Below are 24,216 nucleotides of genomic sequence, written 5' to 3' on the forward strand. Positions count from 1 at the left end.
AATAGAAGGAACCACAAGGGACATCTGACTTCACTTGGATACATCTTTTTCACATCAGGAAGCTAAGAGATATCAAATATCTCTCTCCACTCCCCACTTGCACTGCTTCTTGTTCCCTTGTGTTTTCCATCAACTGCTTTGCCCAGTAGCTACTTCATAAATGCATGTTTCTAAAAATTCCTGACATCTGTTTCCAATTCATCTTTTTTCAAGCCCTTTTCAAGCTCCATACCCTATCATCAGAACAGCAGGCCAGATTCATCCCTAATATAGCTAATATAGTCACTAGCTCTATGAATAGTTTTGGCCTTGTCTATTCAGAGGGTTAATTTCTGTCATTCTGAAAATGACATTTCTGTGCAATTTTCTCTTAACTGTCATGTTCAATATGATGCACCTGTATTTCTTCTAAAATTTCTATTTACTCCAGGGAAGACCTCTGGATTTTAACAAAGATTACCTATTCCATGCTGGACTTCTTTTATTTGAAGCAATGCTCTTAGGTTATAGTAGTCAGAAAAGTTCAGAAGAAAAACTTCCCGGTCAGCCACCTGGACTTACAGGCATTATAGGCATCCAAACATTGAAAAATAACAAAACCCATGAAACCACAACAAAACCAAAGTAAAAAACACCAGGTAAGAAACAAACCAACCAACCTAGTAGCATGCACATCCAGGTGTGGAACTAGAGGAAATGATGCTCCGTGCACAACCCTTACGTGTTCAAAAGAAAAACAACATATGATAAATACTTGATCATCTCATATAAAAAGCAGCCTTCCAGTAAGAAGTGTTGTGAAGAAACCACTTGAGAATCACCTATAAGACTAGTCCAAACTGGGATGTCAGGCAGTGATGATGCCTTTTGACTTACTGAACCTGCCAGTTCTTCAACCTTCACACACTGTTCTTCACCTCTACTGCAGACTCCACCTTTCCTGTGTACTGGGATTCCTTCCCATCATGGCTTCTTGATCTTAATTATCCTTACTTCTCCAGAGGTCTCCACTTTTCGGCCCTGCAAAGTCATGGCTTGAATTTAACAATGGTCATTTGGCCAGCATAACGTCTGCTTCTTCCACTCAGTTTCTGCGCTGTAAATCAAGATTTGAAGCTTTGGGAAGGGCCAGGAAAAGCCTTCCTACTGTCTGATGTGGCACTTGGTTGCAGTGAGCAGCCTCTCAGCAACTCTAATGCTTGGCAATGTCTTAGGCCCAGACAACTGACACTTAATAACCTCTGACGGGTATTAAAGAGAGTCATATCATAATTATACAGTAAAATCTTATGTCTTAATAAAAGTAAAAAATAAGAGGAAAAACTTGAACTTTCTTGCTCTACACCTTTGTGTATAAATATGCACAGAAAGAAGTGCCCATAAATGTGATTATTCTAAATTTTTAATGTCTGAAACAGTAACAAGCTCTTCTATTCAAGTTGAAGCTTTGGCTTTTATAAATGAATTATTGAAGTGGCATTCTAAAATGCTGGGGAAAACAGAGGCATGCCATAATAGCTAGGGAAAAGAAAACACATTTATAATTTCAATACTGTGCCAAAATACTTGCTACTGTACGTGTTGAGGAAAGCTTCTAATGTAAAATGAATGTGGCACCTGTACTGTTGAGGCTGCCAAAACACTCTCTGACAGTAAGCAAAGATGATGAATAGTGAGTAGGCAAAAATTCTTATTTTTTGATAACTCAAGTCACTTTAAACTCTTGGGTTTAGAAAGGTATGAATAAATAATGAGAAATGACCAAAAAGTTCTCCAAAGAGGACAAACTTTTCAATATTGCACACCACGTGAAACAGATGGTTAGAGATAAACAAGTTACTGCAATAAGTGGCTCCAAACCAAGAAAACAAGCTGTAAAGTGCCCAGTTCCAGCCCGCGGCACATGAGCTGCTGTGTACTCCCAAGAGCTGAGATCCTGCCTTTGTCAGGACCCTGCTGGGAACAGGACAGGAAATATGTTCTTCTCCTCACCTCCTCATGCTGTCATTTACCACCAGACTTTGAAAAAGCAGTGAGGAAGGCTATATTCATTATTAATTCATGCACCCGAATATTAAGTCTATACTAATTAGCTACAGCAACGATGTAATATTGTTCATAAACTCAGTTTCTACTGTAGCATTTTTGCAGCACATAACAACTGCGCTTGACTGCAACTCAGAATCATGTTTTACTTTGCTTGCACTTGGGAGGTCCCTCTGTAGATATTAAAAAACAAACAAACAAACAAAATAAACCCTGTAAAACAAAATTAAAAAAAGCAAGTTTGACCTCAGATCCCTCCTTCAGAAAGGAAAGAAGCAGCTCTAATCTGGAAAAGCCTCTGTTATTGTACCATAAAAAAGAGTGTACATTTAATTTTGTAATCAAGCCAGAATTAGGTCGAAAGTTTCTGAAAAAAATTATTTCCCTTGTACCTTCTACTTAGTCCTATCGATATTAAATAGTATTAATAGGAAAGCATAACTATATGAAATTAAAACATGAATAAACAGCTTGTTTGATTTCACTTGTAATACAGTTGAAAACAGACCCAGTATAAACTGTTCCTCTCATCAACATAAAATGCCTATCAGGATAAGGGCTTGATGTTAATTTCTCCCTCAGTTCTGATGGAAGCATACAAGACTTACCAAAAGAAAACAAAAACAAATAACCGGAATCACAAGTGGTCTGCAAACAGTATTAAGCATGGAATCTAGCCTGCTAGAATAGAATGTAGTTCACATATCAAGCACTGCCAGTGCTTATGAGATTTCATTCATGGTTCTACTTTGTCTTTTCTAATTACCATCCAGCTTTCATTGCTTGGAACAGACCCAGAAAATTCTATGTTCCTTAGATTTAGTGGTATTTAAAGAATGAAATGTTATGCAATGCAAGAACAGTGAAAGCTAGTCCAGCACAGGATCCACTGTGCTTACTCAGTCCATCCAAGTATGTGGGTCTAGGATCACTCAGGGTACCCTAAACTATTTTCCAACAGTGCAAAACCTGGGCAAAGGCCAAGAGCAGAGCAGTTCAACTCCTCTGCCTTCCATTCCTGTGCACGGGTTACACAGTGCAAGTGTTGGGTGCGTGGCTCACAGCTAACCCTGAGATGTCACACCGGCACAGCTGTGAGAGCATCTCTCACATGAAGGCACAAACCCATGACTCAAATCTGAGGGATCAGATTGCTTGCAAGCATAGACAGTGGGATCAGATCCACAGTTCATGCTCTTTCCAGTCAGTGTTGATAGTGTAGCGTGGTACAAGGTTGGTTTATCTAATGCGCAATTCCTCACTGAACACAAAACCAGTACAAAACCTTCCTACCCACAATACTTTTATTTTGTGTTCCAGAACCTTCTAGCGCTATTTAAAAAAAATCTCCACTTTGTGTTTCTGACATTTTAAGGCTTCCACACAGAGATCAAATTCTCTTTGAAAATATGTCATACAAAATGCAGTTGCTGAAAGCTCATGAAGTATTCACTTAAACAAGATTTTAGACTCACTCCGTGTCTGAGAGAGAAATAATTAATCTCCTGCATGTAAGGTTAATGAATGATAGCGATACAAACCTGTTAAAAGAGGTACTACTATATGCAAATGATTTTCTAATACTTTCCCTGCCTCAGCCTGTGCGTTCAGTTAGATGGCCACTGAAGCTTGTTGGGTTGGCATTATCCTTCCCAGAAATCAATGAGTCATTTCTAATTTCTTTACAACTTTAATTATTGTTTCCCCAACCTTAAAAGAAGTGACTGAAAAATATGTCTTTGTACAGCTGGAGCCAAAGCATCAGTATAAAGAAGAGGGATAAAATGAACAACGCTGGTAAAATGCATTAACACTACAAAGTGTATAAGTTGAGTCTTATGTTTATATGAAGTTTTGCTTCTAAGATCTATTGTTCAGCTTCAGCTTCTTCCTTGTTTAATACTATCTCTGACTCAACAGTGCCGTTCAGACTGTACAGGCTGTTACCTTCAAGGGGAAATGGCAAAAAGCTTTAGTAGATTTAGTCTCAAGTGTGATTGTGATCAGAACTGAACTCAGATTGGGCTAGGCTGTAACTACTCGGAACAGTTGCTTTCTGTATTTTGCACTCCATACTAGAATAACTGGCTTGTAGACCTCAGTGGGAAATTTAAAACTAAATGATAATAAGGCAAAATGTAAATATACGTGTTTTAAGTTAAAGCCAATGCTAATGACTGGCATTCAGATGAAGACACTGCATTTGTATTCTTCTAATGGCATCTCATCTCATCCTGCCACTAAGACACAATATTCTTCTCCTCTGACATTTTCATGAAAATGCGTGAGTTATTCAACGTAATCTAATAAAATATTTTTCTAATTAGAATTTGGCTTTGTAATATTGTAAGAAAATGGTCGTGTAAGTAAGATAGCTTCTGCAAAACCCCGTTTCAAACAGTTTTCAAATAGTACAGAGCTCATCCCCAAACGATGTGTTATTACAAGTCTGCAAGTTATACATACTGCTGAAATACTACTATTGTATTTAAAAATCAGGTCACCTCAGGAATAAAAATAAACAATCAGTCTCTAAGGTATTCAGGATCATAATTCAGTTGTTTACACAGACTTTATATATTAAAAACTGTGTATCAGCAGAGCTGATTTTCACATGTTTATCACCAGGAGGCGAAATTACTGAAGAGTTTCAGAGAAACCTTTCATAGAGTGATATATTTTAATTTCTCAGTAACATATTATGACTGAGGCTGCAAGAATTTCAAGTATGGAAATGAATGCAACATCAGTGTTTGATGGGTGATAGCCTTAGGTATCAGCATTTAATTAAAGGGATCATTAGGTCTGTGTTTAACTTAATAGGGATATAATCTCGGCGCCCAAAAGGAAAGGAAAAAAAAATATTTATCCAGTTGTCCTATTCCTGTCCATACATCACACCCTACTTTGCACTGCCAGTCTTGCAAAAAAACATTTTTTTTTGTATTTTTTGCAAAAATACATCTTTTGTCTCCCATGTGCTTCACTGCCTCATCACAAAAATGTCTGTGGTTGATTCATGGTAGGGACTGGCACAAGAATGAGCAGCGAGGATAGGTTTGGGTTATTCTTAAGAAACAACGCTGGGTCAAATGCATAAATCACATCAGCACAGGGAACTGAGGAGCATCTGTCTATGTTCACTTCCACAGGCTGATTTCGAGCCTGATTCCTATGCAGCTAAATAGCACTCTGGCTGCCAAAAGGATTTGTCACTATGGTTGAGATCCATTGCAGGTTTTACGCAGATATCAGACAGATGATTGGTTCTGAAGTAACCATCCTAAAAGGTACAGGGCATATCCATAAAGAGCATGCAGCTCCTTCATTGCAAGTCACTGTGCAAGTAGAAGAAATTCATTAAGACTCTGCACTAAGTTCTGCCTTTTATAATCCAAATTTTCCATTGCTTCTTGCATGCTTAACTGCTTTTTTTCCCATCTCTCTTGCCAACTGCAAGATTGCACTGCTGTAAACATCAGAAAATTACATTCTTATCTGTCTTTTAATGAAAGGCGTATCTGATTTTTAATGGCTAACAGGGAGTGCTAGGGTAAATTACTCTCTTTCTCACCAATGTAGATCTTCAAAGTGTTTTCCTCAGACATGGTGGGACTGCTTTTAGCAGAAGTCAAATTTTAATTTATAAACTTCATAGTGTGAATTAAATACGTTCCAGTGTAAGTTGCTCCACAGCTACATGCCTCACTGTAAAGAATGCATAGTTTGATATGTTAACTTGGACAGCAGTACCCGGATTTTTTTATAATACTAATGGGCCCTCTGCTGTTGGAAACCTTATTTCCATTAAGTTAATGAGTGAGACACTTTCCAATATCTTAAGCTAATATCAAAAAGATTTTAACATCCAGGAAAGTTGTAAGAATATGAAGTCACTATTCCTGCCTTTTTCATGATTTTTTAAAAATTATTTTTTCTGAATATCAACTACAAGGACATTTTCCAGTAACAGCCTCACTAGATCTTGGCACTCTCTGTCACCAGTATTGGTGCTTGCTCACTAGGAAGTAGGTCTCTAGGAATCATTGCTTCAATGTACAGCCATTAATGTGACCATGTCTAAGCCAAGAGGCCAGGCCATATTAAATTCCAGTTCTCTGTTGAGTGAATCTTTTTTATACTGAAACAGAATAGTTCTGTGCTGAATACACAGGCCACTCGGAAAGCAATGCTTCCTATTTATTTTCATGGAAACTACAACCGCTACAAAGACCACAATAACAGTATTTGATAGAGCAAATTCTCAGCTACAAAACACTATTTCTCAACGTTGTCACCATGACCAGCTATGCATTTTTGCCAGCGATGATGAAGAGTCTGCACGGCCATCCAGAATGTGGCTTGTCTTTCACATCACTGTGACCACTGCTGAAGTGGTGGGAAGGTTCAACCTCAACTGCCATACCACCAACAACAGCCTATGTGGGCTGACATAATAAAATTGTTTGCTCCCGTGCTCAGCTCATAGCACTGACTGTTGATTAGAGGTGTTTTCAGCTAAAACTGAATGGAGAGTATCTGAATAATAAGCATTCTCATTGACATACCTAATAAATTTAGCAATATTGATCAGCATTAGATTAAGAGAGGTCAATGTTATCCTCTTGCTAGTGTGCATTTGTGGAGAAAAAAAGATGAAAGAAGATAACGAAAGGTACAAAAGCCAAACTTTCAGATTACCTAACACATTATTATCCTGTTAGAATTAAACCCTAGGCTGAGCAAATTGTAGGGTTTATGTCTTCTGTAGGAAACTCAGACTCTGCTCTCTTATTACGCAGATTTGCAGACCCATCCAGATATGCAAAGGATACTGAGATATAATGTCCCTTAAAAGGCTGATGTAGCATCATGTCTTGCACTGCTGCAAGGCTCAGAACATAGTCCAGTAAGAAGCTTGCCATTGCCTGCCAGCGCTCCTGCTGGGGACTGTGTTGATGCTGTACCCTAAGGGCAGGTCCGAGAGATATGAAAATTTGACTAAAGTTTTACAATCCTCTTTTCCATTTTTCCACAAGACAAGGTTTAAAGCACTGAACCACATTTTTCGTTTATTTGCTGTGTATTATTAAATCTCATGTTTTCTATGCATTCATTACTGAGTTCTAAATTCATTCTGCAACTCGTGATAACTACAGCTAATTGTAAAAGCTCCATTACAGGCCACTTTGCTGTTTGTGTTGTTTCTCTACCTTCTGCCCTAGCACAGGAACAGACTTTTAATAAGGATATCACCCGTACTGCTCAGCTATATCCTGAACAGCAAAGTGACTTTTAATGCTTTCTTTAGTCCGTGAGATAAATAGAGATGATCATTTCAAACACTTTCTTTTCTGGGTAATATAGTATAAGTTAAGATATCAGCAGATTTACTCACGAACATTTCTGAAAAGTGCTGTACTTTGAAACTTCTAAAAAAAAAGGAACAAATCTTCAAATAGAGGTCAGCTGTGCCATCTCCCACTTCCAAAGAACAGCCTGGCTCCATTATTTCCAGTTGTACTTGCACTATACTCAGTGTTCCCACTGCACTAGACTCAAGGACATGCAGGTCTCCACCTTAGGTAGGCAGATAGATAGACAGATAGATAGATAGATAGATAGATAGATAGATAGATAGATAGATAGACAGATAGATAGGTAGATCTATCTATCTGTCTGTTTCTTACAGATACAGAAAGGCCCACAATGACTTGGACATTAAAAAAAAATAATAAAAAATACATGCAAAGAATGTAAAGCAAAATCAATCTTTCTGATTATTTCTTGGTATTGATTCACCTGGACTGGCTTAACAGCATGGTGTGAGGAAGCTGGTTCACGCAGACATGGATAAACTTGGAAGCTGTGACCAGTTCATCTTCATACATCTCTTCACTATGAACTGATGTACTGCAAATGGGAAAGAAGTGTATCTTCTGCAGCAGCAGTTACTAAGGAGAGGCATACATGTGCCTCTTCATATGACTTTTTATACAATATTTTGAAAGTCCTGTACTATAGTTTTCTCATAAGAGTAAATAATTGCTACTGTGGGAATTGGTGAGGTTTTCCTTTTGTTCCATATTATCTTAAACAAATCAGTATTTCCTAACAAATATTTGCAAATCTAGTGTTTACCGATGTGAATGTCACTGTGGACTGTTTTTTTTCACAAAGCAGAAGGAAACTGAAACATACTTACAGTGTACACAGAGCTTTTTATATAGTACTAGAAGATCCTGTGGCTTTTTCTTAATTCAGAGGTAATGAGCAAAGAAAACAATAACAGGAGTAAACATCCATTCGTTCTTAATGACTGCTGAACCGAATGTTTTGACTCACGTGGGTTGGAGACCCAAAAATAACTATACAAATCGGAACCACGTGATCACATTGAGACTGTGAATCCAAGAGAAAACAATCATCCATTACAATTTTAGCATGTGATAGTAAATCCTTGGTGCAAGAAGGCAGTGTAATTTGGTGCTCCAATACAAAATCATACGCTGTATTTGAAAAAATAGAACAAAAATAAAAAAACAGAAAGTGACAGATTTATAAAGAAGATATTATCATTGTGTTCTATTTTTCATGTGTTAATCGATTAAGGAAGGAGATTGACATGCATTAGAATCTTTTACTTAGCAACACTGATCTGGAAAGGAAATAAACACTTCTATGAAAAGTTCTGCTGCTGACTGACTTTTTCTTTCTCATAATTAAAATGATTCAAGATCGAGTTTCAAGTAATAATAACCCCACTTAAAAACAAACTCTGGGATTGGTGCAGTCATCATTATGCAGACACAGCAGAAGAACGCACTTAAACATCCTTCCTTCTTTTTCATAATTTGCATTTTATTTTTCCTTCATATGTTAATTGCTTTTCTCCTTTTATCGCTTGCAAGATCGCAAAAGAGGTCAGCCACAAACTCAGGCGAACAGCATCAAGGGATAGATCTGAGATCAGAAAACTCTTATAAAAATGTAATTTCATATTATGAACATAATTTACAGCCAACTGCGAAACAGACTGTGCTCTGTTCCTTTGAGAGTCTTAGCACATAAATATTTCAGCATAACAGAAAAAAGAAAAAAATTATCCCACAGCAAAGGAGAACAGACAGCAAATTCTGGAACCCCTGCACCATCAGCTCTGCTCTTTATCTTCCCCCAGTGAAGCAGCAGAAGTGTTTCTTTGAAGCACTGCTATTGAGTGGGTACTGGGTGCAGTTCATAAACGTTGAATTTCTTAGTGGATCAGACCTGACGTCTCTCCTCATCTTTCTTGCTATAAAAAATACATATATTTTCACACCACAAAAGATGCATAGTTATGCAATAACAAAAAGCAGCCCTGACAAAAAACAAAAGGTTCTTGCTGCTCTTGCCCATACCTGCATATGAGACTCCTGCATTGTTTTTATAACCTGACAGGAAACTGTTTATCTCAGCAGTAAGAAAACTGCCTCAAAATTTCCCAAAGATTCAGCATCATGAAAGGAAATGTCAAGCAGGAGCAGGGAGGTGATTGTCCCTCTGTACTTGGCACTTGTGAGGCTGCACCCAAGTGCTCGGTTCAGGTTTGTGCCCCTCTCTACAAGAAAGAGATTGAGGCCCTGGAATGTGTTCAGAGGAGGGCAATGAAGCTGTGAGGGGATTGGGATTGTTCAGCCTGGAGAAGAGGAAGCTCAGGGGAGACCTCATTGCTCCCCATAACCCCCTGACAGAAGGCTGTGGCGAGGTCGGGGTCAACCTCTTCTCCTGGCTAACAGCAATAGGATGAGAAGTAACAGCCTCAAGCTGGGCCAGATGAGGCTCAAGTTGGATATTAGGAAAAATGCTCTCAGAATGAGGAGCAAACTCAGGCACTGGAACAGAAAGTTCCCATTGAAGTGGTGGGGTCACTGCCCGTGGAGGTTTTGAAGAAATACGGAGATGAAGCGCTGAGATTTAGCGGCCATGATGGTGATGGGTTGGCAGTTGGACTTAATCTTAGAGGTCTCTTCCAACCGTAATTCTACAATTCTATGAAAATACAGAGCAAGGTAACACAGCCACTGCCCCTGCTGATAACAACACTGGGATAACACAGCCCAAAAGGCAGCTGTGTGTGTGCCACAACTTCCTCTCAAAACCCGACGGGCTTCGAAGCACTGGGACTCTGCCACTCATGAACAACTGTGAAAACACAAAGGGAGCCCCAGACCTGCAGAGGCTGATGTGAGCAGCAGGACGCTTGGCTGTTTACCCCAGCAGCTTCTGCATCAGATAACAAGAGCCATATGCCAAATCCCTTAAGATCACGAATGTCAGCAACTTGCACAAACTCCCCAGAGCCCCCCTCGATGGACTGGTACAGGTATTCCGTCCATACTGTCCATACAGTCCATACTGTCCATACAGTCCAAACTGGGGGAGAACCTTGCTTTCCACCTCTGGGCAATTCTCCACCACCAAAAAGGCAGTAAAGTAAAATTCCTGCTACTTCTTCATGCTAAAACAAACAAACTAAACAGAAACACATTGCCACACAACTGCTGCCCAACAGAGATGAGGCTGAACTGCAGCCTGCATGCAGTGCAGTGCACAGCAACACCCTGCACCAGCACTGCCAGCACTTCTGGCAGGCTGCGGTGTGACGTGCCACATGCTGCCCCCAAAAATACTGAGTGGTTACACAGGAGCTGCCAAGCATTTTTCTGAGCTGGTGTTCCAAAATTGTGCTTACCACAGCTGACCATGAGCATGCCTTTGTGCCTGTCTCACGTACCCAATCTTACCTCATTCTAAGCCTGATGCTTTTATTATTATTATTAGTTTGAAATGTAGAAACACAACTCCAAACTACATCAGTGTTTCACCAGTGGTTAAGTATTTTCCATACCGGCTCACCGGCAAAGTGTGGAACACAACACGGACGAAAGCTGGGAATGAGAAACTCAGCCTCTGAAAAAATACGTGCCCAGTATTCATGCCTACTTTAAGAGTACCTCAGCAGGGAGAGGCAGCAGTCACAGCATGACCATATCTCCACATGTTAAATTACTGTTTGTGGTTTCACTGAAATAAAAGCCATCATTAGAACACAGTAACAAGGAGATCTGAGGAGGTCCAGGGGGCATACTCAACTCCCTCTGGTAATTAAAGAATTCACACTGTACTCTGCTTGCTTCAAAACCAATAATCAAGTCATGTGAAGGAACTATATAAGAGCTGTACTCTCCTCTCCTCTGTCTACTGCACGTAACATTTCAAATAAAATACTGATTTTATCATCAGAAAAGGAGGGTGAAGTCTTGGAGTCTTTTCTTGTTTCTGTGGACAATGGACAACGATCAGCAAATCTGTGATGAAGGGGGTAACAACTCCAGAAGGCAGAGAGAAGAGAGAAATATTTATAAAGTAATAAAAAGGTCAGCAGTCTTTTTGAAGAGTCTTACCTGAGAGCCTTGAAATGGATTGTGACTTAATTCTACCGTCCTGTTCCCTTCTTACTAAGCAACCCTGGCCTAGCTGCTTGTTAATCAATGCGGTTATTACAAAATAAGCCATTTACACTGCTTATTTCCATCTCCCTAAGCTTGCCACCTTAATTAAATTGATAGAAAACACATTCTGCTTCTATCTGCCTCTGAGATGACTTGATCCAGACAATTCAGAGTTCCAAATACCACCGGGGAATCAAAGCTGAGCAGCACTGTAAATACGCATTAAAGCTCTGAATACTGTTACTGGACTCTCAGTTCTTCAGGATATAAAACATAAATTTCAGTACAGAAATACAAGCTACTAACACCTGTGCAGAACACTGAATATCATCCCAAAGATCATGCCTTGAAGTTACAAGGACACGTCACTGCTGTCTGGCTCTGATTAGTTTATTGTGCTCTCCCCACGAGTGAAACACGGTATGTTACAGGTGTTTAGAAACGGTTCACAGAGATGACATTCCTAATTTAAATGCAAAAACCACTTCCAAGCTGAATGAAGTACCGCATTATTTCTTAAACCATTTTAATTAGAGCTTTCCAGACAGCGCTGCAAAAGTTAAAAGTTGATGCCCACGCTTTACTAGTTTACCCGCTTTAATGTGAATTTTGTTCTGCCGTGTTAATGTGATTAAATTGTTCTGCTGATAAAAATACCTCACAGTAGGACACAAGCCAGAGAGGATCTCATTAGAAGAGAAGAATAGGTTCATCTCTGGTAGCACGATGAACAGAAAACAGGCAACATGTTGGCTCATTAAGGAAAGACTGGATTAGCAAACATTGCAGAAAAAAACGCTCACATTTTGAAGCTTTTTTCTTTTTTTTTTCCTGATCAAAAGCAGCAATGCATTTGAAAAGCTGCATGCTTTGTTTAGCGCAGTGCATTTTTTCTGTTAAAATGCACAAATAAGGGTAGTAGTTTGCATAAGGGTACTAAGGTGGCTTGGGGAAATGGAAAATAAAGAAGGGGCAAAGTAAGAGATGGAACATGCAGCAGATCAAAACGGAACATGAAATTCTGAAGTTTAACTGGAAGAATACAAAAGCCAGTGCTGAAAATTAGATGCCACTTAAAATTTTCATAGCTGAGAAGTGTAATAAAAACAAATGAAACTGAAACGTGGATGTACATTGAAGCACATCCATACAGCACAGCATCTAACCTGGAGATACCAGCATGTTGTTTCTGACAAGCACAGGACAGATTTCAGAGGAGAAGTACTCGCATGGCCATCAGAGACCAGTCCATGCTGCGAAACACTGACACAAGTGAGGTAAGACACGCAGCATACTGTCTCTCCTATAACTATTTTGTTATTTTCCTAAATTTAATATGACACAAATATTTGATATTAAATATGGAATGCTTGACTGGAATTATCCAAGAAGTTCTTGTACGAGGTAGCTCTCTTAAGAGGGAAAAAGTTATTAAACTATTTACAAGATTTGGCATACGCTCCCCAGAGGAGTGATAAAGTCATCACAACAGCCCAGCTCTTCTTTTTAGAATAGAAACTGTACCTATGCAATGCAGGTACGTGGATCAGTCCCCACACTGTTTTGATGACTTTAAATGTAATATTCCAATGTCCCAGGGAAGCCATGAGCTGAAGCCATGCCATGGAAACTTCACCCAGCCAGCACAGGTCTCAGGCACACACAGAACTGGTTGCTGCTTTCTCCTGCCTGGGCTCCACTTGGCAACAGCTCCCATAAGACAAAATGTCGTCCAACAATGCGGAATGCAAAGTGCATCATGAAAAGAAAGTGGGGAGCACTTGGTGAATTCATGACTATGCACTTGAGATGATGTCCTTGTTCCACCACTTTTATACAAGTAATATAACTTGCAGCGTCAGACCCTAGATGAGTATCTGCGCAACACAAAATCCTTGCTCACTGCAGAGGTTTTCAGCAGGTTTCAATCTGTTAACATTTTTGTTATGATTATAATTTTGTTATTATTACAGCTTAAATACTGTAAAAGTACTACCATCTGTACACAGGGAAACTGCATGCATGGCTTGACAATGGGCTTTTAGTTTAAATTCTTATTACTGCATTTAAATGGAAATTTAAATTAAAAAAAAACTGTTTTCTTTCATAAGACCCTAGAGAAGCCAACCTGGATCAAGCCAGAGAGTATGTTTTATAATTCAACTGAAAAATAACCATAGTGCCTTTATACAGCATCTGCTGTTGGGCCATTTGAGAGCTTAATTAGGCACAATTTTTGTACATAACAGATTCATAATCACATCTTCTTCACTGATCAGATGGGTTTTAACTTTAGGTACCAACAATTCTCTTTGTGAGAATAAAAGAATGTCCTTTCATAAAATAATTTAAAACACTGAGGAATTTTTTTTTCATCTAGTAAGAATATTAATTGGGTTCACCATCAAAATGTGATAGCATGTAAAATATCTTGTTTTGCATGTTAATGCTTTGTAATTGGTACAGAGCTTTTCAACTTCAAAGCTCTTTAAATGACTTAAGTGGATGTCTCTGAAGGCCTTAGGCAAAATTTTCTTTGCCTTCAAAAAGAGATTTGCACCAGACAAAAGCTTTGTAAAAAAAGCAGGACTGTGCTGTGTTGCTTTCATCTATGGCAGACACAAACGAGATAAAATATCACCACTGCTCTGCAGAGGGAAGCAGAGGAAACAGAGGGGAACTGAATGGGACTGTCCCTGCTCTCCTGAAAGCTCTGTCTTCCCTGGCTGTGGCACACTGAGCAAGTGAGAAACAAATTGTGAGATCATTTTGCTTTGTGAAGACGTGTCAACATACCTTTCAATTACTTCTTTACTCCCTCACCAAAGGTCAAGCTGCCTGAAAGTCCGGTGATTGCTTCCTATTGAACGGCTCCACACACAGTGCCTTCACTCAAGCAACCAGGCAGAGAAAAATGTCTTTGCTACAATTCAGTCAAAAGCGTTATCTGGCACTCCACTTTGTTTTCTCAAATGGCATTTTAAAGCACAGTGGCTCGAAACAGAAAGCTTCCCAGAATTCAGCAGCAATGCATACTCCGTTAAGTTGGACAGACGGAAATCTAACAGGAATCACCACTCTGTATTTTCAGACTGATCTTTCTTTCCACTTTCTTTTAAACAATGCTGCAGATAGGAAACTGCAACAGAAGTTTACAACCCGTGAGCTAAATCATGAGTATTTTTCAGCATCCTTTTCAGCCATAAAGGCATTTTATGGTGACCAAAGGGAAATTCTTCTCTTTACTTACCATGTGATTTTTATGCCACTTCACTGGATACACTGGGAGTAATACACTGGGTCTTTTTATTGCTCAAGTAGAAAGTGCTCATTACCTACTTATGTTTATATATATGAAAAAACAAACTTTTTTAAAGTGGCATACATCACACTGTTGTAGTGGTTGACTTCCTCAAGATGGTCTTCTGGGGTTTTGGTGCAGTCTGTGGAGGCACAGTAACAGGTCTCGGAGGAGGAAAGCTGTTACTGGAACTTATTCCCAGCCCGCCATTTTCTAGAGGAAATGGAGGCAGCGGAGGTGGTGGGGGTGGCAGAGGAGGGCACTGATGCGGCAGCGCTCCCAGAACACGGGCAGGCTCACTGTGCAAGTGCACATCCCTGTTTTTTATGTTGTACCGAACATCACAGTCTGGGCAATAGCCGTGATACTGCACTTTTTCACTGAACCGTACCCGTTCTCTTGCTCCTGCCTGAGGACACCGCTCTTTCTCAGGTCTATGAGTTAGAGGCTGAATCGCAACATTGTCCAAATTGCTGTTCGGTACACAGCACAAATCCCCATTTGGGATGTGGCTGGGCCCATTTCGCAGCAGGGTGCCATTAGTTTTGACAGGGTTGGCCGAAGGAGATGGCCTCAGAGGCTTGTCACACTTGACAGGTGTCAGTCGCGGAGGGGGTGGAGGGGGATTTGGCTTCCGCAGCACAGTGAGGATAGCGGAGGGATGCACAGGGGGCTTGATGAGCGGAGTACTGCCCCGCACCTTCACCTTCTCCAGGCTAGAAGCTGTTGTGCTGCTGGAGCTGCTGTTGAGCGTGTCCGTTTTGGAACTGTCCGTCATCTCATCCTCCAGCTGCAGGTCGGATGTCAACGTGTCGATCTGGTCAACCACCTACACAACAGCCAGAGCAAAAACAGTGAGAAAAGCATGCCCCAGTAAAGGCACAGGCTTACAGAAGTACCCTCTGCAAGCAGTTTTGTCCCTCCCAGATCCCGAGTTGTCAATTTTTTAAGCTGTTTTTATTTTTATTTTTTTCTAAACATTGTAACAATAATAGTAATAAGGACGGGTAGTTTGCTAGCTCAACAACTGAATACGGAAGAAACAAATCCTGAAACACTCCGGAATGAAATTCCATTTCTTTCCCTCTAGGGTTTACTTGGCAATATCATTGCTCATGAGAAGTAAACCTTCCAATGCAAGAGGAGATCGAACTATTTAACTTTAGCTTATACATGGCATCTTCTGAAATGAATCTGCTGCAGAGTATTTTTTTGCTCTGACCTTTCTCACAATCTAGATTTACATATGCATCCCTCTATCAGTGTTATTATACATTTACCATCTTAAGCTTGGCACATTGTTTCCTGAATATTTTTTAACATAAATAGTTATGTTATAACTATATATACTATATATATAGCTATATATAGTAGTTATATATATATTTATTTATATAAATAACATAAATGTTATCCTCTGAAGTAATCCTGTGTCATGGGTTTATGATTTTTGGTTATTGGTATTCCACATCATAACATCATGTAGTGTACTGGGAGTCAAAGAGTTAGTGCTCCAGTTCCGTGGATCGTGGATAGTTCTGGGTAGCTGGTCCTCAGGAGAACTACATTTCCCGGGGGACTTTGCTGCTCTGTTACCATTTCTGTTCAGAGCGAAAGATAAAACTGTTTGCAGATCACGAGACACTCTCTTCTCGTCCTGTCTCTCGTCCTGGCAGCATCTTGCTCCCCAGCCGTCTCACCGTCGGTATTAAAGTAAGGCCTACTTTAATTTTGGACACTGTCTCTCATTTTATTGGATTTATTAGCTTAGATTGTAATTATATTGTATTATATTGTGTTATTTTGCATTCCCATATCTTATTTAGTAAATTAGTTTGTTTCTCCTCAGATAATTCCTGCTGCTTTGTTCTCAGGCCTATCTCCCTACCCTTTTTCCCTTTTCCCTTTCCTGGGGTGTGGGTCCGTGGATCCCCCCCCCAATTTGTCACGAACTGGGCCGAACCAGCCTGTAAACCGTTGACATCCTGAAATAGCATTTGCTTCAGAAGAGAGGAAAAGTAGCTTTGTTTTCTAAATTACAAGTATTTATTAACCCACATGTTTTATTCAGTGATCTCCTCTACCATTTATACCTCCATTTTGTTAACTTCTACAAGGGGTATCTCTTGTAGTCTTCCAGATTCCTTCTTCTACTCACTTTTATATAGGACATGGAGTATAAGCAACCAAAATTTGCCAAGTCGAAAAAGCCCTTCCTGAAAACTGCTTTTAACTCATCACCTAGTTGAATGACCAGTTTTAATTTAAAGATAACTAAGGAACAGCACAAGAACTAAGTGTTTCTTCAGATGATATACATGAAGTAATCACAGGAGCTGAAGTGTTGTTAATTTCATTTCAGCAACAAAAGCTCACGCCATTGATTAGGGTCCCCATGGTGCATCTGTGATGTTCTGGAGACAGGGCCTAAGGCCGCATGCCTCTCATCATCCTGTGATCCTCCTCACCCCTTTCAGTTTACTTCATCCTTTTATTAATTTTGTCATGATACTGTTGATTTCAAAGGAAGTCTGTTTTGGGGGAGTACAGCCATATTGTAGACTACAAAAATGGTGAAAGTTATTACTGGAGGCAGAAACTCCATTAGCTCAAGTCTGAGCTAACTGCTGTGCCCACATTAAAAAAAAAAAAAAACAACTATAAATAATTAATATTAAAAACTCAATAGAATGAAAGACCTCTCCAGATTCCTGGCTTTATGCTGTAACTGCAAGTTGTGTATTTTTAAATCTGTAAAAATTCATATGCAGCAACTCACTCACTTTATAGAAAGTAGTGCGGTCTTTCTTCCTATAAAGAGCAAAAACATCTTTGAAAAAAATTCCCATTTCTCTCCATGAGAGAGAATTCATTTATTCAAAATTCAAAGCCCAATACCTTGTTTCATTTTATTTTCTATTTTAGCCAGACACTTATTTCACCGAATGACTAGGATTTGAAATGTTGGTCTAAAAGACACAGGACACGGTAGAATTCTGGCTACCATCAAACACCTCCTCCAGGGTATACCATGCAACTACTTTCAGAAATTTAAAAACAAGGGCAGATAAACTACGTCTGTGTTAAGACAATGCAAGAATCATAGCAAGAAAGAGAGCTTACAGGAGAAAGAATTCATCACCTTGCCCGACATATGTAAACAAGGCATAGAGATCTTCTCAAAATGAAAGGAGAAACAACAGAAACCTCATGTTCCAAGCACTAAGCAATAAATTCAAGCAACCTTCTTCAAGTTTAGTATGGATCTGTGTTAGTATTACGGTCTGTCTGCACATGGCTAAGTATTCTATTGAATCTTCTGCTGGAATAGGTGTGGCTTTTTGTTGTGTTTTGGTTTGCTTGAGAATGAGTTGATGCAATATAATCCCAAGAAAATCACTGAAAAGCAGAGAAATAAAAAGGAATCACGAAACAGCCACAGGAAAGACAGAACAAAAGACATATCTGTAAGGATGCTCAACACAGGAGCATTTCAAAGCTTTTACTTGTGATGATAGATTGGCCTATATTACAGTATCAGATTATACTATCCGTTAATTTCTTGGTTTGTTTTGCAATTAGTTTATTCCAACAGAACTTTTTTTCCCTCTATTTTCTACAAGGATACTCCCCTCAGAGTACAGGATTATAACCACACAGGGTCACAGAAAACAAAATTACTCGTGTGAGGAAAAAGTCAGCCATGGGTTGCTGACGTGGTTATTGCCCTATTAGCTATAGATATATTTCACAGAAATTATCTGTATAAATAATGACTCTACATTGGCTTAATAAAATTCATTCACAATTTCTAAAATGAAATTCCCAATAAAGAAGAAAATAGAATATCAGAATGTACTATAATGATATTTTAACAAATGTGCAAAATTCTAATCATTTTATTTCCTGTATGTCTGTAGAACCAATCACATACAACAACTTCTTTGCTTCAGACCTCACGTGTGCAACACTGCACAAAATAAATGTACTCCATGCAATGTAGCTCTAGAGAAACAGAAGCTAGTATTTATTGTTGTGAAAGGGAGACATTAAAATTGCATTCCACTGTTGCTGCGAGGATAGAGCTGTAATTCTGCATCACATATATGTCATAAAATGGCAGATCCCAGGGATGAGAACATTTGCATCCAAACTACCCTTCTGACAATGCAAAAAATTTTCTAAGGAGTAACATGACAGTCTGGCCTTACGAACCATCTCTGAAATTAAATGACTGCAGAGTTTATCTCCTGCCCTCTGGGCAAGTGTGTAGTAGACAACGGAAATTTTCTGTCACTTACTCTTTGCAAAACATAAAAATAGCACAAAATGGCTCTGACATGATGACACAGTTTACCTGTCCAAATTATTTACCACCACAGGTTGTGATTCTGTTTACTGCTATTTTCTTTGTTTTTTTCATCCCCCAAAGAAAATTCAAATACAATGAAAAAGTAACAGATGTAGTACAAAACTGCAAGCTGAAAGAAAAATAGTCTCCATTTCACAACACGCTTCCTATGGGAATCAGAGAGACAATATTTAGAAACAAAAAAAAAAGCTGCTCTAGTTGTGCAGAATCTGTTTTTCATTCTGTGATAAAATAGAATTTGATTCAGCTGTGGAAGCGTGGGGAGCCATCCTTTTCTACTCTGAGGAGCCTGATTTGATGCCTGCGTCTGCCCTGCTGGCGATATCCTGAGGTCCCAAGCTTGTAGGGTCCCGTACTTCTGAATAAACGAGAACATCAGCTCATTCCTTCTCACTGATTGGACAGATTTACATGCTCAGTGGGGTTTGAGTTGGATTTCTCTAGCTAACTCTACAAAATTAATTGATTATCATTGAATGGAACCAAAATATTTTATCCTGAAATCCAAATTTTTAAATACGTCAAATTCTGCTTAACAGAACCACTTTAGAAATACATGAGGAGTTTCTGGATTTTTTTTTTTTAATGTTTATATCTTTACCATATAATCAGCAGAAAGATCAATTGTTTGGGTGAAGCAAATTTAAGGAAGATTTATCACAGAATTGTAGAATGGTTTGGGTTGGAAGACACCTTAAAGCCCATGCAGTTTCAACCCCCTGTCATGGGCAGGGCCTCCTCACACTAGAGCATGTTGCCCAAAGCCCCATCCAACGTGGCCTTGCACACTACCAGGGATGGGGTATCTTCATTTTCTCTGGGCAACCTGTTCCAGTGCTTTTACCATCCTCAGAGAGAAAAATATCTTCCAAATGTCTAACCTGAATCTCTTCTTCCAGTTTAAAACCACTGCACCTTGTCCTGTTACTACACACCCCGATAAAGAGTGTCTCTCCTTTATTTTTATAAGCTCCCTCTTAATCCTGACAGGTCACAATGAGGTCTACCCAGAGCCTTCTCTTCTCCAAACTGAACAACCCCAGCTCCCACAGCCTTTCTTTGCAGGAGAGGTGTTCAAGATCAACTTCATGGCCCTCCTCTGGTCCTGCTCTAACCCGTATCCTTCATCACATCCTTCATCTCCAGTTTCCTGACCATAAATTAATTTATAATTGCCATTTAGAACCAGCACTGCTTAGCAGCAATTGCTAAAAATTCAGACATTAAAAAAATTTAAAAAATCAACACTCAAGGTTTTAAGAAGATTTGGTATAACAATCTAATTAGGAAACAGTCAAGTGCACAAATGTACCAGTGTTCCTAATATACTTGACTTTGATGAGTAGACTAACTTAGCTTTCAAGATAGCTTCTTGCTGAGTGCATAACTAGGAGAACAGCTTCTAGGAAAATTCAGAATTGTATGACTGTAGGAAGATCATAAACCTTTGCTAAAGCAATTGAATACAACTGTTGTTGAAACCTTGCTTGTCAATGCATTAACTTTAAATATTTTAAAATATATTTTTAAACATCTAAAAAAACACTATTTTAAAAGGTTGTTTTCAGAAATCCAAGCTAATAATTTGCATATGAAAGAGAATAAAAAGACAATTTAAAAGATGGCAGGAAGTAATTTGGGGTATCTTCATCATACCAACAAAAAGCAGATCTTTAGAGGATACTAAAGATGCCTGGGATGTTTCAGAAAGCAAAATACAACATTTATCTGCTTTCAGGTTTGGATTAGATACAGAAAACTAAAGAATGAGAGTTAAATGAAGCCAAAAGGAAAATGACAGATCTGTGATTAGATCTGAAATTTATGCTTTATTTTTTTTGAAGACTTTAAAGCCAAAACATCTGCAAAGTAAATTCTATTAATGGTATTGATCAGTGATGAACACTGAAATACATTTTTTAGAAGCTGATCAAAGAGGCTGTGCAGAAATTAACATGGCACTCCAGAGAGGACACGAATAAAATAAAGTACCTGCGTAAGAGCTGACAAACAGCTATTGGGAAGAAGAAAAGTAAACACTACTTTATACTAACAACTTGCCAGTTGGTAGTTACTAAGACCAGGAAATGAAGCAGGATCATTAGATTTTAAGACAGGAGTGCAAAATAAAATAATGATTGCACTGTGGAAGCGCTTCAGAAATACAGCACACAACTTGAAGAAGGTGCAATTTTCCAGTGGATGAATGCTGTGGATAGGAATCCTGAGAGTGAACCAACAGCGTAAAGAAGGCTAAAGGAAGAAGAGACAGCCACTGGAAACTTTATGTCATAAGAACTGCTGTAAAACATTTTAATTAATGGCCAAAGTTCTAGGGGTGTTTGTGAGAAATACTGCACAAAACATTTATAGACATAACTTTTACAATTTATACAGTAGATAAAATCTATAGTAAAATAACATTATTTTATATTCCCACTTCGGTAAAATTTAATATGAATATGATTCATGTGACATTTATAACATAGCATGGGACTGAAAATTACCATTTAGAGAAAACTTTCCTTCCTGTTGTCTCCCTTTTGGAGGGTCTAGAATTTTAAGCTACTTAGGGAAATTCTGTGCAGCAACCATCATTACATGGAGGATATATCAGTCCTATGAAAGTAACTGTCACTGAAATGTTAAAAAGACATAAATAACTACCCATCACGAAAAAATATCAGGGAAAAAAAAGACACTGAACTTGCAAGCAATTTGTAATGAAAAAAATATCCAACAGTGAGCTCCCATCTGTTAAAGTTATTGAACTTTTATACTGAATTGCTTAAAAATATAGAGACAGCATATAGCATCGGTTTCCCACTAAGGCTAAACTGCATCCCCCCTTTAACGGGACTGAGAATCTCAATCAAGAAAATGTCCTGAGATTACCAAAGCAGCCAAAGCAGCCCATTCTGGCCTAACATTTCCATTGTTTGATTCATACTTACAAGTTTTGCTTGGTTGTTAACTCCTGTAAGTGCTAAGGCACTGTTTTTGGGGAATATCCTGACTTGACTGGACCAACACTCAAAACTCTGAACTGTGTAAGAACGCAGTGCCAGGATCTCATTATAAGAATCTAACTTGTTCATAAGACTAAAACACGACAGAGGATGCATATGGTTTCTCTTAATTCCTAACCTTATCTTTGAAAAGACTATCTTCAATTAGTTACAAACACTTTTTGCAGTGTTTCTCTCAGTGTGATTATGCAACACACACATACGTGTATTTATCTACTCAGAACTTTATTGTCTCCTCACAAGAAATGTTCCACTGAGTTTGTTTCTCCTCTGGTTTAAAAACAGTGGGATGTTCAATGAATACATAAACCACCAGCTGAATTCAATCCACCACTGAAGATTATTTTACTATTTTTCAACTCTTGGAAACAGCACTGCTTTTCAGCAAGAAAAGTAATATACTCTTAAAGATTCATAAGATTAAAGAACTCCAAAATTACATTTTTTTCATGAGGTATCCAGTCTCCACTTTCACTTTTTCTGTACATTCTTCAATCCTTCGTGTGAATTTATGAGTAAGATTTCTTTCTTAAAAATGACTTGTGTCTTTACAAGCTAGAACATCCAAAAAATAGCTGCGTAAGCAAAATGGGAATGGTACTTACCTGTGATATTACTTCTGAGATGGAATAGTTGAAATCCATATATTGCTATTTAATACTATACTACAGCAATGTACAGCCATGATATTTAACATTTTCAACGTTTTCATGTCTTTAACATTTTCAAGTCTTGTAGAAAATGAATAATTATAGATGGATACTGATCTGGATTACAAATCAATACAAGACATGTTAGATCATTTGCCTAGCACAAGTTTTTATTTGCTGTCTTTGAACTAAAGAAGCACACTGGCAAATAGATCAAAATTTGGTGACATTCTTTAATTGTAAACTAGTATAATCAAGATGTTACAATTCCATTATTTCTGAAACTATTCTAAAAACTTGCAAAGTTTGACATGGATAATTGTTTATGTACAAAAATTATGTACATGGCAAAACAGAACAAGAAACTTCTAATTAACAATAAGCCAACAGCCAGCTCTGCCAGAAAGAAGCCATTCTTAATTTTTAAATAAGTAACTGGCAAACATTAATTATCAGCACCTCTAATATCTTCAGATTGCATTTCTATTCCTACAAGAAATTGTTCACTTGCTGTAATTACTTAGAGAATCTCTAAGACAAGATGTCATACTATTTACCTTAAAATTGTCTGAGCTCATTATTTCCTGTAGAGTTGCTAGTCCTTTTTTTGACTAAAATTGAATGTTCAGTATAACTAAGGACATACATGATGCTTTTTTCTCCAGTAAATCTTGGCCTGGATGATCTAAACAAACACAAAGCTAAGTGCAAATGAAAGGGATGTCCCTAATAACACTGAGAGCACCAGTATTTCCCTCTACTGTTTTAGCTGCGTAACATCAGAAGACTGTTCTCAGGTGCTTGTAATTCCAGCCTCAGTCATCCATGTTCATATCTTTTGCATTTGCCACAAGTAACTTCACCCGTCACCCCCAGTGAATACAACTTCAAGGCCGAGGGGAAACTGAACCAAAATTAAAATAGAAATATGTTTATAAAGTTTATAAGCAAAATAATTACAAATTGAAACGAGAAGAAGCTGTACAAGCAGACATAAAAGGCCTACTAGGTACAATAATTTGAAAAAATGACAAAAAAGCAGATGTCTAGGCAAGACTACAGGAATAAATAAGTCACACAGATATATTTTTGCAGAACCTTATCCCAGCCTTAAATCAACTTCGGTCTCAAGGAAGTCTTAATAGATTTTGCATTTGATAGATTCTGACATATTTATCTACCATGAACACGCCTACCTGTGCTTGAACCCTGTAAGTTTTTAGCATCCACAGTATCCTGCAGATTTCCACCTTGATTACAGGGACATACCAGCTATTCCTCTTTCTGCTTGAGAAAAGTACAGGGGCTTTATAGACAATGTGTT

The 24,216-nt window shown here is 38.5% G+C and overlaps 1 protein-coding gene across 7 annotated transcripts in view; it reads right to left on the reverse strand.

Annotated features, from left to right (window-relative positions):
* PRR16 (proline rich 16) overlaps nt 1-24,216 on the reverse strand; it is a 150,995-nt gene that overhangs the window by 33,633 nt on the left and 93,146 nt on the right. For 4 of the 7 annotated variants that reach the window (XM_021382403.1, XM_021382401.1, XM_021382404.1 and 1 more), the window contains exon 2: nt 14,337-15,670. In XM_021382403.1, coding sequence (XP_021238078.1) covers nt 14,927-15,670 — 744 coding nt within the window. In that variant the 3' untranslated portion in view covers nt 14,337-14,926. The remainder of the gene's footprint in view (nt 1-14,336; nt 15,671-24,216) is intronic. The other 3 variants (XM_021382402.1, XM_021382406.1, XM_021382405.1) reach the window with 3 other exon arrangements.

Source organism: Numida meleagris, unplaced genomic scaffold (genome assembly GCF_002078875.1).
Source record: "Numida meleagris isolate 19003 breed g44 Domestic line unplaced genomic scaffold, NumMel1.0 unplaced_Scaffold239, whole genome shotgun sequence".
Lineage (NCBI taxonomy): Eukaryota > Metazoa > Chordata > Aves > Galliformes > Numididae > Numida > Numida meleagris.